Genomic DNA, 19,312 nt, shown 5'->3' on the forward strand with positions numbered 1-19,312 from the left:
ACATTCTAGACGATTCTGAGCTTGCTGGTATGTTGAGATTGGTGTGGAAGAACTTGACTTGCCTGCACAGAGCCCTGACCTCAACTCCATCGAACAGACCTAGTCGCCCAACATCAGTCCCCCGACCTCACTAATGCTCTTGTGGCTGAATGGAAGCAAGTCCCCGCAGCAATGTTCCAACATCTAGTGGAAAGACTTCCCAGAAGAGTGGAGGCTGTTATAGCCGCAAGTGGGGGACCAACTCCATATTAATACCCATGATTTTGAAGCGAGATGGTGTCCACATGAGCAGGTGTCCACATGAGTTTGGTCATGTAGTGTATCTAGAGTTCAAGGGAAATTCTTGCCCATTCTTCTTTCAGGGGGAGCCTGGCACACCAGGCAGACTGGGCATGTCAGGACTACCGGGACGGGCCATTGCAGGTCCTAAGGTAAGAAACACACATCTATTAACCACCTTGTTTCTCTATGCTGTTCTTGTCAAGTAATGTACATAACAAACACTGCTACACAGATCATTGCCATGCATCATCAGATCCTGGCTGATAAACAGCATTGTGATTTCCCTATCTCGCTCTCTGTCTCAGGGTGATCTAGGCCCTCCTGGTCCGTCTGGGCCTATTGGAGAGACAGGCTATGGGCTGCCTGGGCCGAAGGTAAGTGTTGCAGTTACCAATAAATAAATCACAAAAAACAGTGGTGAAAGTAACCATGAGACATACAGGTGTAGGATCTTTGATCACCCTGTTGTTGCAGGAAATAATAATAATGTGTGCTTATATTTGTCCTTTTTCACACACGCACAAGTGTGTATTAATACACATGTATGAATTAGAAATGTGTTTTTTGCATATCCCAACTCTCCCTGAGACACCCTCTGAGAGTGGGGTCATGGTCTGCCATTATTGACGGTGACCCAGAAGCTATCACGGTTAAGTGCCTTGCTTAAGAACACATCAACAGATTTTTCACCTTGTCGGTTCAGGGATTCGAATTGGCAACCTTTCAGTTCCTGGCCCAAGGCTATAACCGCTAAGCGACCTGCTGCCCAAATGCAAACTTGTAGTGTAATCAAGGTTTAAAAAGGCTTCTAAAGTTTGTAGTTTCAACTTTAAAATGTCAGACTTGATTTGCCCTAACAAAAAAATATATCAATCACTACAAAAATTCACATTTCCTGTTGCTGCGGGATTATTTTCCTGCTGTTAGAAAAGTCTCAAATGAACGTCCTACACCTGTATGATATGCTCATTGTTCGAATGATGTTTTACCAGGGCGACCGCGGTAATTCTGGTCCACCAGGTCAATTTGGGCCCAAAGGTGAAGGTTTCCCTGGACCAGTGGTGAGTAGTACCAACAAACCAACCTACAAACTCATGAATCTTCATGTCCTAATTGCAGATTGGTGCCGTTTAGTCAAACTCAGTCTCTCATGAAGTTTGGGTTGTCCCCTGTTCCTCGTTTAGGGTCCTCCAGGTCTTCCGGGTCTACAGGGAGAGCAGGGCCCTGAGGGCGTTGGCATCCCAGGACCTAAGGTACTTGTTATTTATCTGGCCCTAAATCCTCTATGCATGTCAATCTGCTACAACCTAGTGCATGGGAAGATGAAATGTGTATTGTTTGTGTTTGTAAATATGTCTGTCCCAGGGAGACATTGGCTTCAGAGGATTGCCAGGTTTGCCAGGCCCAACGGGAGAGGGTGTGCAAGGACCACCGGTATGAAACTGATATTAACCTCTGACACAAATAGAGATTCCTTATGTAGACAGAGGTCACAGTCTGAGTGTAATGAGTGACATACACTATATATACAAAAGCATGTGGACACCCCTTCAAATTTGTGGATTCGGTTATTTCAGCCACACTCGTTGCTGACAGGTGTATAAAATTGAGCACAAATCCATGAGATCTCTATAGACAAACATTGGCAGTACAATGGCCTTACTGAAGAGCTCAGTGACTTTCAACGTGGCACCGTCATAGGATGCCACCTTTCCAACAAGTCAGTTGGTCAAATTTCTGCCCTGCTAGAGCTGCCCCGGTCAACTGTAAGTGCTGTTATTGTGAAGGGGAAACATCTAGGAGCAACAACGGATCAGCCGCGAAGTGGTAGGCCACACAAGCTCACAGGACGGGACTGCCGAGTGCTGAAGCAGGCAGCTCGTAAAAATAGTCTGTCCTCGGTTGCAACACTCAATACCGAGTTCCAAACTGCCTCTGGAAGCAACATCAGCACAAGAATTGTTTGTCAGGAGCTTCATGAAATCAGTTTCCGTGGTCGAGCAGCCACACACAAGCCTAACATCACCATGCGCAACGCCAAGCGTCAACTTGAGTTGTGTAAAGCTCACCGCCATTGGAGCAGTGGAAGCTTTCTCTGGAGTGATTAATACTTTTTCACCATCTGGCAGTCGGACGGACGAATCTGGGTTTGGCGGATGGTAGGAAAATGCAACCTGCCCGAATGCATAGTGTCAACTGTAAAGTTTGGTGAAGGAGGAATAATGGTATGGGGCTGTTTTTCATGGTTGGGGCTAGGGCCCTTAGTTCCAGTGAAGGGAAATCTTAATGCTACAGTATACAATGACGTTCTAGACGATTCTGTGCTTCCCACTTTGTGGCAACAGTTTGGGGAAGGCCCTTTCCTGTTTCAGCATGACAACGTCCCTGTGCACAAAGCGAGGTCCATACCGAGATCAGTGTGGAAGAACTTGGCTGGCCTACACAGAGCCCTGAGCTCAACCCCATTGATCACCTTTGGGATGAATTGGAACCCCGACTGCGAGCCAGGCCTAATTGCCCAACATCAGAGCCTCACTAATGCTCTTGTGGCTGAATGGAAGCAAGTCCCTGCAGCAATGTTCCAACATCTAGTGGAAAGCCTTCCCAGAAGAGTGGAGGCTGTTATAGCAGCAAACGGGAATTAATGCCCATGATTTTGGAATGAGATGTTTGAAGAGCTGGTGTCCACATACTTTTGGTCATGTAGTGTACCTTATCACATATCAGTAGTCCAGCTGTGATGGCAATGCCCAACTTAATCAACTTCACTGATTTGAGTCTGAGGTATGTCTGTCCCCTCCTATAACACAAGCATCATTGGTTTCCAGGGTAACATTGGAAGGCCAGGACCACTTGGTCCAACAGGTCCACCAGGAGAAGGTTTGCAGGGCCCCAAGGTATGTTAATTAACAAAGTACATTCCTGACCTATGACCTTGAGTGTGTTATAGCACTTTTCCAGGTATCTGACCTTTTTTAAATGACTACCCTATGGGTCTTGTTTTGATTTATGGTTCATCTTTTGTTTTTAGGGTGGGCAGGGGTCTCAGGGTGTGACAGGGCCAAGGGGACCCTCAGGGGAAGGATTCTCAGGAGCTAAGGTAAGATGTGTGCTTAACCTCATGGAACTCGTCTACTGACGGATGCAGTGACCTTGTCTCTAACAGCAGTCCTCCTGTCTCTTCACTCCAGGGTGACCGTGGCTTGCAGGGTGAGAGAGGAAATAAGGGCGGAAAGGGAGATCTGGGAGATCATGGGGTTCATGGAGAGTCTGTGAGTCTTGAATTGTCATATTTTACAACATTTCAAAGTCATGGTATATGATCAATCCATGAATTTAAATGTTTTCTTGTATCTCAGGGGAGACCAGGAATAAAAGGTGAAGCCGGCCTTACAGTAAGTTCACAAACGTTGCATACTACATCATTGATGCTGTGATATAGAAAAAATATATAATAAATGAATGTAACTCACACTCCTATCACATCCAGAGAGAAGACATCATTAAATTGATCAAGGAAATCTGTGGTAAGACTGTTTAACCGTGCTAGTAACAAATCCAAGACAAAACATGAAGCATTGATGAAATCATGTCAGTAGCTATTCAGCATCTCTCTCATGCTTTCAGGATGTGGAGTGAAGTGCAAGGAGATGCCAATGGAACTTGTATTCGTCATTGACAGCTCAGAGAGTGTTGGCCCGGAAAACTTTGGGATTATCAAGGACTTCGTCACAGCGTTGGTAGACCGTACCACTGTTGGACGTAACACCACCAGAATTGGACTGGTCCTGTACAGTCTGGATGTCAAACTGGAGTTCAACCTGGCACGCTACATGACCAAGCAGGATGTTAAGGAGGCCATCAGGAAAATGCCCTACATGGGTGAGGGCACCTACACTGGCACTGCCATCCGGAAGGCTACCCAAGAAGCCTTCTACAGTGCCCGTACTGGAGTCAGGAAGGTGGCCATTGTCATCACAGATGGAAAGACAGACAAACGAGAACCTGTGAAGCTAGACATTGCTGTGAGGGAGGCCCATGCTGCCAACATTGAGATGTATGCCCTGGGGATTGTCAACACCTCAGATACAACCCAGGCCGAGTTCCTCCGTGAGCTCAATCTGATCGCCTCGGACCCTGACAATGAACATATGTACCTCATCGACGACTTCAACACTCTACCAGGTGACTAACACGCTCATACGTCTCACCTAGCTATCTTAAGATGAATGCACTAATTGTAAGTCGCTCTGGATAAGAGTGTCTGCTTAATGACCAAAACAATGATATGGAAAATGTGCGTAGTATCACACATTACTATACGTCAGCTTTGTATTATGTAATCACAACTGACTTAGAGATGTCATACACTTTAACGGAGGTTGTCATTTATCTTCTTCTGTCTTTCAGCTCTGGAGTCAAAACTTGTTAGCCAGTTATGTGAGGATGAGAATGGAGCCCTTGTGATGAATCGCATCGCTAATGGCTTTGGAACCAATGGGAACAATGGCTATGGGAACCACAGATATGTACCAGAAGCCCATGGGAATAACGGCTATGTGGACAGCAGCTATGGAAACACCTATCATGAGGATCCTATCCTAAATCCTAGTAGACGTACCAGTTCCCAGAGTTACATCAGAGGCCGTGGAGATACCTTTGCTCTGCCCCTCAACGCTGGACCACTCCCATTGCAGGTCCATGTAATCCTTTACAGGACAGATTTATATCATAAAAAGTAACTCTCCTTGGGTTTTTATAGAGGAGCAATTGAATGATTGCTTTGTAATAGTCATAGTCCTTGCTCTGTTCGTCAATTAATTCCATTTTAGCAGTAAAGGCGTTGCGTTGTTGTCTAACTAATCTATGTGTGTGTGTATTCATCCAGGTGGAGGATGATGAGGAGGGTGAAGATTTAGACATAAGGACCCATGTGCGAGGAGGTATTGTGGCTGTAGTTAACAAGACAGTATCCATCCTCCCTGCAAGGGAAAGCTCCCACTCCAACACAACTGTTTCATCATCATCATCATCATCAGGATCAGCATCATCATCCTCCGGAACATCGGGTTCAGCTTCATCCACCAGCTCAGGCCAATTTCGGACGGTATCAATTCCTAATACTATTTTCCCCCAAGGTTAGGACCTTTCACTGCAACATGTTCACAACTAGATCAAAAGTCACATCATCTCTAAATACTGTATGAATCAGATAAAGAAACTGGGTCATTTCTGTCTGACATTCAATTATGTCTTAACTTTTCTAATGCACTAAATGTCATACTTCTCCTTCTATGTTGTTCTGTCAGAGTCTGTCCAGCTTGATTCCCGCTGTAAGCTGAGTTTGGACCAAGGCACCTGTCGAGAGTATAAAATCCGGTGGTATTATGACCAACAGGCCAATTCATGTGCACAGTTCTGGTATGGAGGCTGTGAAGGAAATGCTAACCGCTTTGAGACCGAGAATGAATGCAAGAAGATCTGTGTTCTATCTAGAACAGGTATGTCCCACAGCTCGTGGTGATCTTAAGCCGCTGTGCTCTATTTTCTGGCATTCTTTTTGACATGCTCTTCCCTCTATTTTCCACAGCTGGTTAAAACAGGAAGATGATCAATCAACTCATCTGTACAATATTCCATGGAAACCAACCAAATTGGAGAAGACAATTTTAATATTTAACATGTAATAGTCTACTACTGTTTGATATCTAAATATATTTTAAAACAGGTATTTATCATTGGTGAAAAACTCCACTTTGCATCTCTCTCTGGGGGAAAAAACTCCACTTTGCATCTCGCTCTCTCTCTCGCTCGCTCTCTCGCTCTCTCTCGCTCAAAGAATGAGGGACAGTCCACTTCAAGATTTCATGAAGTTGCCTTAATTTTCAGATGTTTTACTATCTGAACAACACCTTCCTTAATGAACAAGTATTTTTGATGACTTTATTTGAGGAAGTCTGAATTTGAAGAAAATATAAGGGTGCTATGGTATTTTACTACATTAGAAAAGTGGTCCTACCTTACTCTCGTTATTTTGCAGAATTAACTAATCCATTTAATGCCTCAATGTTACTCAACATTACCTTAGGCCTTAGGCTGTTCTGAACAGAGAGGATAGGTTCAAAACCAGCTTTTGTCATTTCAGGTTTACATGAGAAAACATCACACAATGTAAATTCTCAAACCACTGAGCGAAGCACATTATGCTGTTCCACACTGAATATTATCTTATAATATCGGAATAGAAAACTATAGAATACATCATTTTTTGTAGTATATGTTTTGAATTTAAAAAATGAATTAAGCAAACTAAATTAAATAGGTGTGGTCATTATTTTTTGTTTAATGATATGAATTACTCCATTTTGGCGATATAGGCCAGGTGGCAGGACTACAAGTGACAGTATGCAATTTACTAAGCATTTTTCTGCCAAAACGTTTTGGAAAATGTGATGATTGGAAATTGCACATCACTGTTGATGAAAAAGCTAATTTGAAATAAATTACCCTTTTTTTGTTGACTGGTTTGATGATTGATGATTTTGTATTTGTTTTTATTAATAAAACGTTGAATGTGGTGTGTGTTACTTTATTACTTCACTGTCAGATGAACAGGTGAAGTTGCCAAATTAACATACTACAAACAAATCCACCTGATGATACCGTATTTGCAGTGCTGATGACACACAATTACCTAGAAAAGCATTATAAGGGGAACACGTGCTTGCTATCTACCCAGAATAAACGCAGTTTTCTTTTCTATATTGTACTATTACTTTCAGCTTTATATCGGAAGCATGGTAACGATTAACACTGTACGCAGGCACTCTTCAAACTGCAAGACAGCTCATTTGCATATCCCCTTGACCTTCAACCTCGAGTGATTCTGATTAGCTGTTAAACACAAGAGAGTTATGGACTATGATTAAATGTGTATAGCTCCATATACTACAGTAACGACTTTAATGTAGTTAGCGATTGCCGCAAAATTCCTTACCTAAACTTATATTCACTTGCCTTGACACATTATACACTACTCGTCATGTGTCAAGACAGTACACTCATACAAGGGGCATACAGTAGTAGCCAAGTACCTCAACTTCACGACGATGATTTCATCCACGGAATTGTGCGCAGACGTAGTACAGTAGTCTAGCTTGTTTTTTAAATGAACTTTCGACTCCTTCGAGTCGCTAAACTTATGCAATCAATACTTTAAAACATGTAAAGGCCTTGATACACTGGACATTTTAAGAGGCAATGTTGTCAGCAATGGTTGCTGCAACCATTTTACATTGAAAATGAGCACATTTTTATTATATAGGGAATCTTAATCGGCAGCTCCATCTTCGGTGCGTTCGTAAATGCACTCTGCCTTGACACATGACGAGTAGTTTAATGAGTCAAGGCTGTACTTGCTTGTTCCGTCACATAAACTGAAATTAGCCGAACTATTCGAATTTTAACAACCCGGAAATGGCGGAGAGATTTCAGCATAGCGCATCATTAAGACAAAACTGTACTTCGGCCACTCAGGAACATTCACTGTCTTTGTTAGCTAATAAATTCCAGTACAGATGCGGCAGTCAACAGGCAACAACAAGCTATAGGAGATGAGTAAATAAATGGATGAACTGAGTTAAGTTAATATATACTGCATATGAAATCTATAATTCATGTGCTCATTGCTCTAGTGTCTCACCACACTCCTTTGCCAGCAATTGCTTGGCAATGTTGCCTATTCTACCTGTGAATTTCCGTCTATGCTTTTGGCGTGTTGATGCCATTCTCAGTTCGGAATGTGCATTCCACATCAGGGCTGCCAACTTTTGAAAAAAGCTTGGCGTGAGATTTGCTATGTGAATTTCATTGCCCCCTGGCACAAACCCTAGACAGGGGACTGGGGGTCCACCCCCAGGAAGATTTTACTGTTTTAAAGCTAATTTCCTGGAATTCTTCATATTTTGACATGGCTTAAGGCCTATGACTGGGGTAAAAAAGGAGGTGCATTCAGGATGCTTTGAATATTAAATGAACACTCAAAATTCGACTACGTTATTACTATGAGATTTTGGGGGATGAAATGTAAAGTATGATAATATTTTTTTAAACATATTTTTTAGGAAGTATGACACTTTATTCAGACAGTAATGAAATGAGATAGGGAGACAGGCAAATGCTGGAAACAGTGGGAAGGTTGGAAGCAGGGATTGATCTCTGTTCTCAGGTGGAAAGTTGTATGTGACACGTGCCAGGGAGTGTTGCCACTACACCAAATTGTAATATCAATGGTTGATGGCAGTCGGAAATCAAATCATAGATTGCAGTCTGCTTGTCCATAAATTGCTTTCAAGGTAAGGACACAAGCATTTTCTATTTTGTAATTTGGGTGAACTATCTTTTTAAAATAGAGCTGGAAGAAAATCCTGCTAGTTCTCCAGGAGGGTTGGCCACACCTGATCTATGTTTCCCAAGTTCTTGGTGTTTGAAAATGTTCTCGTTATAACAATTGATTTTTCAAAATCACCTTACATTTCAAGAAAAATCTAAAGAATATCAATATTCAGGGTGTTTGTGCCTACTAGTTGAATATGCTTGCCATCATCGTACTCTACACAGACAAAATATGACGTGTTTATGAGTTGTGAGTCCCTCTACTAAAATGTCAACAATTCTATTTGATTCCTGGAGCATTTAATATCCAACGCTTATTTGTATGACTTATTCAAAACTGTCTGTGAATGGCTGCAAAAATACATAGCCTATCAATCAAATGTATTTATAAAGCCCTTCTTCCACCAGCTAATGTCACAAAGTGCTGTACAGAAACCCAACCTAAAACCCCAAACAGCAAGCAATGCAGGTGTAGAAGCACGGTGGCTAGGAAAAACTCCCTAGAAAGGCCAGAACCTAGGAAGAAACCTAGAGAGGAACCAGGCTATGAGGGGTGGCCAGTCCTCTTCTCTCTGTGCCGGGTGGAGATTATAACAGAACATGGCCAAGATGTTAAAATGTTCATAGATGCCCAGCAGGGTCAATATCTGATTTCAAATTGGGAAGAAGTAGAATAATATAATACGTGTGGGGAATAACAGTATTGTTCTTGCTGACAAGCACAGTAATTACCATATATTTTAGCCCATTGTTAAGAATGAGAATTGTTCCACTGATCAGACTAAATAAAGTAAATAGCTAATAAAATCTCCTGAAGACTTCATGACATAAATCTGCCCCTACACTCTACCCAAATTATTTTATATTTATTGTCCCTCCTCTAGAATCAAATTTACACTTTTGGGTTCACAATCTGTTTGACAAAATTATTTTTCATAGTTACAAATCACGTCACCCTACCAAACTTCCCTGCTAAAACATACTGTAGTGCAGGTCTGTCTGTCTTCTGCCTTTTCGTTGTCACAGCCTAAATGCCAATTACCAGACGAGGGGCAAGTGTGGATTAAATCGACTTTAGTACATGCTGTAAAAAGGCTGCATTCTGCAATAGGGACAGGAGTAACAGCAACCTAATTCTGTTGACAACATTGTACATAAAACAGGTCTACAGTGCTGCTCTATTTTTACAGTTTTAGAAACTCAGCGGAGAACATCTCTCTCCATTCAGCTCCACTCTCATCTTGATGGGCGTTTCTTTAAAACATGCATCCAATCCCCTTGATCCTTTATATAACTAGACCAATCATATGCTTCAATGTGCCGCGGTTCACAGTGCTGTGTGGTAAAACAGGACAATGATAGATGTTCTGCTCCTGATGTTAAATTGCAGGCGCAGATGCTCCGATTTCAAAACGACTTGGAGCACAGTTGAATAGTTAACGCGCTAACTAATTCGAAAAATAAAAGCAGTACTTTTCAATGCGTGAGATATAAGAGGGTCAAATGCGTGTGTCTCATGGCCATTGCGCGAGAGTTGGCAGCTCTGCCACATTGTGACAAAACTAAAGTGAAAAGGGAATAGGAAAATGTTAAAATTACACCACCCATAACCCTGCAACCATAATACCAAAACACCCCCCTTATCCCACTACTTTGTCCTAACCGTTCCTACACCTGGCCACCGGCCTGGGAGTATGGCACTCCTTCCTTCAACACCTGTAACTATTCTGCAGTAAAATATTTCACTCCCAATAACTTTTCTGCTGCTGGAACTACTACTTTTAGCTTCTGGGACTTCCTTTCCATCTTTGCTGTACAGGTAATTACCATAGCAATGAACACCAAGCAACCAACCTTGCTAAAAAACAAACTGTTCGGGTCACTCAGTCCTGGCCTACTACTTACTGGTCTCCTCTCATGATCCCTCACCTTTGGCCCATCATCCTCTACTTTCCTCACTGCCTCAGCTTAAGACACTTTCTGCACTGCTCGACCCTGGCAACCTCATCTTGTCTCAGTCACACAGGACATTTCTGATCCCCAGCAACATAGGCTCCCCCACATTTAAAGCACTACTTTTTCTTCCAAAACTACACACTTCTTTGTCTCATGCCCTCCTGCACACTTCTCACGCCTCTGCATCTTCATCTTACACACTGCTGCTACATGACCATAACCTTAGCACCTGAAACATCGGAGAGGGTTTGGAACAGACGCTCTCACAGGATAATTCATATATCCTAGCATGACTTTATCAGGCAAACACTCAATATCAAAAGGATAAACTGGGTCTCCGTAGTCTTGCGCTCAAATCAAATCTAATTGTATTAGTCACATGCGCCAAACACAACAGGTGTTCAACAGATGAGGGAAAGCAGGCGTGCGTAAGAGATGGAAGGAGTGTGTGATGCAGGGCAGCCTGGCGCCTTCAAGTGCCGGGGGGGGGGGGGGGGGGGGGGGGGGGGAGAGTGGGAGCAGACGTGACAGTACCGGTACAGAGTCAATGTGTGGGGGCACCGGTTAGTCGAGGTAATTGAAGTAATATGTACATGTAGGTAGAGTTATTAAAGTGACTATGCATAGATAATAACAGAGAGTATCAGCGGCGTGAAAGAGGGGGTGGGGGGTGGACAATGCAAATAGTCTGGGTAGCCATTTGATTAGATGTTCAGGAGTCTTATGGCTTGGGGTTAGAAGCTGTTAAGAAGCCTCTTGGACCTAGACTTGGCGCTCCGGTACCGCTTGCCGTGCGGTAGCAGAGAGAACAGTCTATGACTAGGGTGGCTGGAGTCTTTGACAATTTTTAGTGCCTTCCTCTGACACCGCCTGGTATAGAGGTCCTGCATGGCAAGCAGCTTGGCCCCAGTGATATACTGGGCCGTACGCACTACCCTCTGTAGTGCCTTGCGGTCACAGGCCGAGCAGTTGCCATACCAGGCAGTGATGCAACCAGTCAGGATGCTCTCGATGGTGCAGCTGTAGAACCTTTTGAGGATCTGAGGACCCATGCCAAATCTTTTCAGTCTCCTGAGGGAGAATAGGTTTTGTCGTTCCCTCTTCACAACTGTCTTGGTGTGCTTGGACCATGTTACTTTGTTGGTGATGTGGACCCCAAGGAACTTGAAGCTCTCAACCTGCTCCACTACAGCCCACTTGATGAGAATGGGGGCGTGCTTGGTCCTCCTTTTCCTGTAATCCACAATCATCTCCTTTGTCTTGATCACGTTGAGGGAGAGGTTGTTGTCCTGGCAGCACTTGACCAGGTCTCTAACCTCCTTCCTATAAGCTGTCTCGTCGTTGTCGGTGACCAGGCCTACCACTGTTGTGTCTTCAGCAAACTTAACGATGGTGTTGGAGTCGTGCCTGGCCGTGCAGTCATGAGAGAACAGGGAGTACAGGAGGGGACTGCGCACGCACCCCATAAGGGGCCCCTGTGTTGAGGATCAGCGTGGCGGATGTGTAGTTACCCACCCGCTCACCACCAGGTCTGCGTCTCACCAAATGGCATAGTTTAAGAACACTGTAGATAGTGCTAAAAATAATGACGTTATATTTACATTTTAGTCATTTAGCAGACGCTCTTATTGAGAGCGACTTACAGTAGTGAATGCATACATTTCATACAACTAGTACATTTCATTATTTTTTTTTATTTTTTTTTTCTGTGTTGGCCCCCCGTGGGAATCGAACCCACAACCCTGGTGTTGCAAACACCATGCTCTACCAACTGAGCTACAGGGAAGTCTATATCTGAATTCCTACATCTTTATGTACCTTGCCATTGAATCTCAATGAAATAGTAATGTAGGTTTCTTACTTATGGGTGGCACAAATTGGGATATGGGGGAGGGGAATGGGCAGGTTATATGCTAATTGAATACTGTAGTAAAAACAAGTGTTTTTGCGGACATTACAATAGTATTTACTATAGTATACTACAGCATTATATAATAAGTACTACACATGATTGAGGGATACTATAGTGTGTAGTATAGTATTATACAGTATACTACAGAATTATATAGTAAGTACTGTAGTATTTTTTTTTATGTGGGTTGACATCAATGTAGCAACTGAGGCCTCAAAGGTAAACAGCCGGACTAGGTGGGACTTGAACCAGCGAACGTGTGGTTATGGGTCCGCCTCTGCACTAATATACAGTACTTACTCCTTTTTTTAAATTGTATTTAACTAGGCAAGTCAGTTAAGAACAAATTCTTATTTACAATGATGGCCTACCCTGGCCAAACCCTCCCCTAACCCTGACAACGCTGGGCCAATTGTGCACCGCCCTATGGGGCTCCCGATCACAGCCAGTTGTGATACAGCCCATGATCGAACCCGGATCTGTAGTGACACCTCTAACACTGTGATGCAGTGCCTTAGACCGCTGCGCCACTTAGGATCCCTTACTTGCAGGGAGGCTCCTGGTAACAAATCTGAGGATCATCTGTCATTCTTTGGCTCTGCCAAGAGTCAATTTGTGTGAGTACACCTAGACCTAGCTACCTATATACATCTATTTCTCTTTCCTTGACATGGCTAGAGAGGAATCCACTCTGCAAAGGGATAACCTTATTATTCTCATGTCAATGAATACTGCCCTCTTTTGGATTTTGATGGTACCACAGTGGACCACAAAGACAATCATAAGTAATAGCAAGTATTGTTCCCCCCCCCAAAAAATGTAATCTAACAACACAGAGTGACATTGATGTTCTTTATGTTTCATAGCAGTTGGATACTATTCCATCATTGACATTACAACAAGGACAGCTAACTCTGTAAGTATATTGGTCTGTCTATCAATTTACTATATAGGTAGACAGATGTCACCACCATTACTAACAACTGAATTTTTCAGAAATTGAGAGGCCAGACTGAAACACTGTATATCTTGACAAAGTCTAACAATATTAGATTTGAGTCCATTTTCACCCATGTGGATCCAGGGAGTCAAGACTATTTACATCGGTCATTGCTGCTCACAGATATTTATACCTAGAAAACAAGAAATTACACTTGTGACACTTTTCCAGATTATGTCATGATATATGATTCAGTCAAGTCATTGCTGAGTTTAATTTAATGTCTCGTCAACTAATTGTCCATATCCCTCTGCTGTAGGGCTTATGAGACCTCTGAAATGTACCGTGACCTGAAGCTGGGAGGAGCTCTCATTCAAAATAAACAACTGAGGCTTTTGCCTCGAGAGGAAGCGTATAACAAAATCAACGGGGTGTGGAATTTATCCAGTGACCAGGTACAAATCAATTACACTAGCTAGTTAATCCTTCAGGAAGTATTTGAAGTTAAAAAGTGTGTCATGCGTTTACAAGGAAACTAACTGTCCTGAATTGTATCTTGTAGGGTAATCTGGGGACCTTCTTCATCGCTAATGTTCAGATTGTTTGGCATGCCAATATGAACGTCAGCATTCCCTACCTTCAAATTGTAAGTGTAGTAAACAAATGAAGTAATCGAAAAACCAGCTGGCATGTCCAGTCTAACAAATGACCTTTTGAGGTATTGAAAGTGATCAACTATTTTCCTTATTGTCACCTCTCTTCCCTCTTCCCAGAATAAGAGACTCAAAGTTTGGCCTAGCTTTAGTGATACAAAGCTCTCAGCAGGTAATTGGGATCATTTCAAACGTAACCGGTGGCATTTTACTTACTGTGTACCATAGAATTACATGTAGAACTAGTAGTTTAAAAGCATATATAGTATATTTATGTAGTATCAGCTTTAAAAGATGACAGAAAACACAGAGAAAATAACTTGGCTTTTGCATGCCATTTACTGTTGTGGCATACTCCTGAGTACATCTTTTTTTCTTTGTTTGGAGAGTGGAGGATATGTGCTTTGATTTAAGATCGACCCAATGGTATACGCTTCAAGATGAAGTTAAAGAGATCAACTCACTCCATCTTTGGAGTGGACTATGAGATGGAGAAAAAGGTCATTCTATATTATACTGTACCACACTTTTTCTTATCACAAAAATAGTTCAATGCGTTATGGCTTTGCCATGTTTTAACAAGACATTGAATTATGAATTTGTGTGGCGTGATTCTCCTTCAACTTTTTTCTCTCTCCCAACAATAATTCCAGCCTCAGCCACTGGAGGAGCTGACGGTGGACCAACTCCCTGATGATGTGGAATTTGAGCCCGATGAGCAGACTGATGCTTTCACCGTGAGTGTGCTTAGACTGTCATCCCTCCTCTGGGAATCCGCTATTTGTTTTCACACTCTGAAAATAGCAGGTTGCTAAGTCATGTTACACAACATACCGCAAACATGGCTTTATGTTGCCTAGTACCTATCGTGTTGATACAGACTGAGGTGTACTTTGTCAAAAGGTTTGAACACATAACCTCCTATAATTGCCATTGTCATTACTGATTACTGTTGTTTGCCTCTAAGGCTTACTTTTCTCATGGTAATAAGCAACAAGACCGGGAACCTATGTTTTCCGAGGATCTGGGAATTGCAGTTGAGAAGTTGAAGGAGGGGTTCACACTTCAAGGACTGTGGGAAGTTATGGGCTGAAGCATGAACGTTGATAGGCGAGTTAGGTGAACATAGTTCCTCAAATCCACCCTTTCTTTTAAATGACACAATTGACACACTACAGTTTGAGTTTGAGTTTTATTTTTTACAGGGACAGTGCACATTAATCAACGTTTCAGTAAAAGTGCTGGTTTTAGCCAGACGGTTGTTTATAAGCATTTGCAAAAGTACAAAATATTTTGTATATTTACTCATAGGTCTGATGTATATAATAAAGACGTAGACCTGATGCATGTATGGGCAACCTGTAAGAAAAAATAGTGTGCCATAAATTAAAATTGTAAACGTTTACGTGTTCAATTAAATAGAAATTGTAAAAGAAAATAGTTGAATTGTGTTGTTGTTTAGATGCAATAATTAAACTATTTAAGTATAGTAGGCAATTGTCTGACCTTCCTTAGTTTTGAGAATGTCTTAACAGTTTTTTTTTAAATGAGTTGAAGACTGAGAATGAGTTGAAGACTCATAATCCAGTGGCATGTGGGGAAAACTGAGTCATTTGTTCTTTGGACAATGATCTAAAGGCTATTTACAAACGTGCCAGAAGAGCTCAAGTATTTTACAAATGGTTCATGAGGACAGACTGTTGTATCTGCAGCTGCTCATTGACCCTGCCTATGAGGAAGGTCAGTCCTTTGGAAATATACTCACATTTAATAATAAAACATGAGTCGCACACAAATAAATCACCAAAGATTTTCAGGACTAAAAAGGATCATAGTAATTGATATAAATAAAGGTATAATAACAGCTTCAGGGTACTCTGAAGTTCACTATTTTTATTTGAAGCCTTATATACTATTTTACTCTAATCATGACAATCACTGGTAAAACATAAATCATTTTGTAAGTGATAAAGGGGAAAATCCTAATGATTCATACAGGATGTTGCACTTGTAATTGAGTTTGTATGCTCCTCACGACACAGAACTGCACCAGTCACTTACAAATGCAGTGTGTGTGAAGTAATCATATAACAATAATTGTTTGCCAACTACCACTGACAAGGGTCCACAGTTGTTTCTTTCACTCTGTGACAGCTGTGTGATACGGCCAACCTGAATTCTTCCTCAATGGAGTGAGTGGCTATATTTAGAGGGCCATAGTTATATTGTAGGGTCTTCAGACCTGGGTGTCTATACTGCTCAGTCCAGTCGGGACAGAGTGCTGAGAGCTGCATCCTCCACGTTCTTTGTCAAGTCGCGTTTCTTTCAGCATGGATCCGAAAGCTGTAAGGGAAGATTTGCGCCTGTTTCAGAGCACCCTGCTCCAGGATGGCCTGAAAGAGCTACTGAACGAGAACAAGTTTATTGACTGCATTCTGAAAGTGGGAGACAGAAGCTTGCCCTGCCATAGACTTATTTTGGCAGCCTGTAGTCCTTATTTCCGAGAGTTTTACTTCTCAGGCGATGCTAAAGAAATGGATAAGGAGGTTGTTCTGGAGAATTTGGACCCCACAATCATGGAGATGATTGTGAATTACATGTATTCAGCAGAGATTGACATCACAGATGACAATGTGCAGGATATCTTTGCTGTGGCAAACCGTTTTCAGATCCCCTCAGTGTTCACAGTGTGTGCGAATTTCCTACAGAAGAGGCTGTCCCCGGTTAACTGTATGGCCATATTCAGAATGGCACTGGTGCTCAACTGCCCCAGACTGGCATTGGCAAGTCGAGACTACATTGCAGATCGTTTTGAAACCCTGGCCAAGGAGGAAGACTTCTTAGAGCTTGCCTCTCATGAGCTTTTTGCTGTCATCGGAGCGGACTCTCTCAATGTAGAAAAGGAGGAGGTGGTGTTTGAATCCTTGATGAAATGGATTCGAAAAGACAAGGAGAACCGTGTCAAGACGCTAGAAGAGGCCTTTGACTGCATCCGTTTCCGTTTACTCCCAGAGAAGTACTTCAATGAGAAAGTGGAAAAGGATGACATCATCAAGGCTGACCCTGAGCTCCTCAAAAAAACCAAAGTGATCAAAGATGCCTTTGCTGGGAAACTCCCTGAGAATAAGACAGGAGAGTCAGGGAAGGATGCAGTCAACAGTAAAGAAGGAGAGGATAACAGGTTACCTGGTTACCTGAATGATATCAAGAGAATTGGTATGTATGCCAAAGATCTCGTCTTGATGATCAACGACACTGCTGCAGTGGCCTATGATGGCGTTGAGAACGAATGCTTCCTTGCTGCAATGACTGAGCAGATTCCACGCAACCATGTCAGCCTGACATCAAAGAAAAATGATCTCTTCATCCTGGGAGGATTGTTTGTCGATGAAGAGGATAAAGAAGCTCCATTACAATGCTACTTCTATCAGGTAATAAGCTTTGCGTTTTCATTCGCCGCAGCTGATAAAACTTTAAATCAACACCATTTGTAACACCATGACTTAGCAAGGGATGATCTTTAACCACCAAACTTTTCTGTCATCAGAAATAGCTTGATTACTGTAACCTTCTAATATCTGGGTATTTTTTTCAGCTGGACATCCTTGCTGCTGATTGGATAGCTCTGCCCCCTATGCCCTCTCCCAGATGTCTGTTCAGTATGGGAGAATTTGACAATCTCATCTTTGCTGTAGCTGGTAAAGATCTACAGTCCAACGAATCTCTTGACTCTGTAATGTGCTATGATGTTGAGTAAGTAGGATGAGTTCATATTCCTATGCTTATTTCCTGTCACTACATGACTAAGGAGCCCGAAACACATTTGATCCTTTCTATCCGTTCCCTAGGAAGATGAAATGGGCTGAGACCAAAAAGCTACCTCTGAAAATCCATGGTAATAGTGTTGTTTCCCAGAATGGGTTGGTGTACTGTATCGGAGGGAAGACGGATGACAAGTAAGCTTGCTCTTTAGACAAAACACACCTTGTCATTTCTAATTGTTTGATACTTATACAGGAAAGGCATGCAATAGTAGATGCATGATGTAAAATAAATGTGTCATTTTATAATCCTCATTGTGATGTTCCATCCTTGTTTTTATCAAAGCAAAGCCATCAATAAGATGTTTGCGTACAACCACAAGAAATCAGAGTGGAAAGAGGTGGCTGCAATGAAAATGGCAAGATCCATGTTTGGGGCAGTCGTTCACAATGGGAAAATTGTGGTGACTGGAGGGGTCAATGAAGATGGTCTCACCGCTGCATCTGAAGCATATGACTTTGGAACCAACAAGTATGTGCCTTGACGTTGAAGTCTGTATGATTAGCAACAATGTAACAAAACCATTCAATTAACAATGATCCCCATTCCAGGTGGGAGCCCTTCACAGATTTCCCCCAGGAGAGGAGCTCAGTAAACCTGGTCAGCAGTGGAGGATTGCTGTATGCAGTTGGAGGCTTTACCATTGTGGCGACGGAGGACGAGAAAGTTGCCCCAACGGAAATCATTGACATCTGGCAGTAAGTAAATTAGTACCCAAATTGAATCCAATCCCATGTACCCTGCTGCCGTCTTTGGAGATTGGTCTATATTAAAAGCTCCTTGATAAGGTCTAATGGTGAAATGGTGCCACTGACACTATTGTTCTGTGCCAAAGGCATAACGTAAAACTTATCTTTTCTCCTGTGGCAGGTATGAAGAGGATAAGAAAGAGTGGACCGGGATGCTCAAAGCGATGCGTTATGCCTCAGGGGCCTCCTGTGTGTCTATGCGTCTCAATGCAGCCAAAATGCCCAAATTGTGAACAAGAACACAATAAGTACTGTACCGTCTAGATGTAACATGGAGGACTGCTAAAACAATGTATTTAGATTGACTTTCATCCGGATCCTTCATTATTGGAACTCACCATAATATACTGAACAAAAACATAAAACGCAACATGTAAAGTGTTGGTCCCATGTTTCATGAGCTGAAATAAAACATCCCAGAAATGTTCCATTTGCACAAAAAGCTTATTTCTCAAATGTTGTGCACAAATCTGTTTACATCCCTGTTAGTGAGCATTTCTCCTTTGCAAAGATAATCCATCCACCTGACAGGTGTGGCATATCAAGAAGCTGATTAAACAGCATGATCATTACACAGGTGCACTTTGTGCTGGGGACAATAAAA

At 42.4% G+C, this 19,312-nt stretch overlaps 2 protein-coding genes across 3 annotated transcripts in view; both read left to right on the top strand.

Annotated features, from left to right (window-relative positions):
* Positions 1-6,859, top strand: part of LOC106586207 (uncharacterized) — a 44,398-nt gene extending 37,539 nt beyond the window's left edge. For both annotated transcript variants that reach the window (XM_014173225.3, XM_014173226.3), the window contains exons 22-36: positions 363-431; positions 588-656; positions 1,275-1,343; positions 1,467-1,535; positions 1,648-1,716; positions 3,111-3,179; positions 3,314-3,382; positions 3,474-3,554; positions 3,642-3,677; positions 3,773-3,809; positions 3,910-4,467; positions 4,693-4,979; positions 5,171-5,420; positions 5,592-5,783; positions 5,873-6,859. In XM_014173225.3, the coding sequence (XP_014028700.1) occupies positions 363-431; positions 588-656; positions 1,275-1,343; positions 1,467-1,535; positions 1,648-1,716; positions 3,111-3,179; positions 3,314-3,382; positions 3,474-3,554; positions 3,642-3,677; positions 3,773-3,809; positions 3,910-4,467; positions 4,693-4,979; positions 5,171-5,420; positions 5,592-5,783; positions 5,873-5,880 (1,932 nt within the window). In that variant the 3' untranslated portion in view covers positions 5,881-6,859. The remainder of the gene's footprint in view (positions 1-362; positions 432-587; positions 657-1,274; positions 1,344-1,466; positions 1,536-1,647; positions 1,717-3,110; positions 3,180-3,313; positions 3,383-3,473; positions 3,555-3,641; positions 3,678-3,772; positions 3,810-3,909; positions 4,468-4,692; positions 4,980-5,170; positions 5,421-5,591; positions 5,784-5,872) is intronic.
* A 9,533-nt stretch (positions 6,860-16,392) lies between these two features.
* Positions 16,393-19,134, top strand: LOC106586209 (kelch-like family member 41a). The gene is made up of 6 exons (XM_014173228.3): positions 16,393-17,568; positions 17,733-17,890; positions 17,986-18,093; positions 18,245-18,430; positions 18,511-18,657; positions 18,830-19,134. The coding sequence occupies exons 1-6, from the start codon at positions 16,468-16,470 to the stop codon at positions 18,939-18,941; spliced, it is 1,812 nt and encodes a 603-aa protein (XP_014028703.1). The 5' UTR covers positions 16,393-16,467; the 3' UTR covers positions 18,942-19,134.
* Positions 19,135-19,312: the final 178 nt, after the last annotated feature.

Source organism: Salmo salar, chromosome 25 (assembly GCF_965601325.2).
Source record: "Salmo salar chromosome 25, fSalSal1, whole genome shotgun sequence".
NCBI classification, from domain to species: domain Eukaryota; kingdom Metazoa; phylum Chordata; class Actinopteri; order Salmoniformes; family Salmonidae; genus Salmo; species Salmo salar.

Coding starts and splice junctions, on each gene's coding strand:
- LOC106586209 (XM_014173228.3), top strand. CDS start 16,468: ATGGATCCGAAAGCTGTAAGGGAAGATTTGCGCCTGTTTCAGAGCACC. Junction 18,094..18,244: donor GGAGGGAAGACGGATGACAA/GTAAGCTTGCTC, acceptor TTTTTATCAAAG/CAAAGCCATCAATAAGATGT. Junction 18,431..18,510: donor TATGACTTTGGAACCAACAA/GTATGTGCCTTG, acceptor TCCCCATTCCAG/GTGGGAGCCCTTCACAGATT.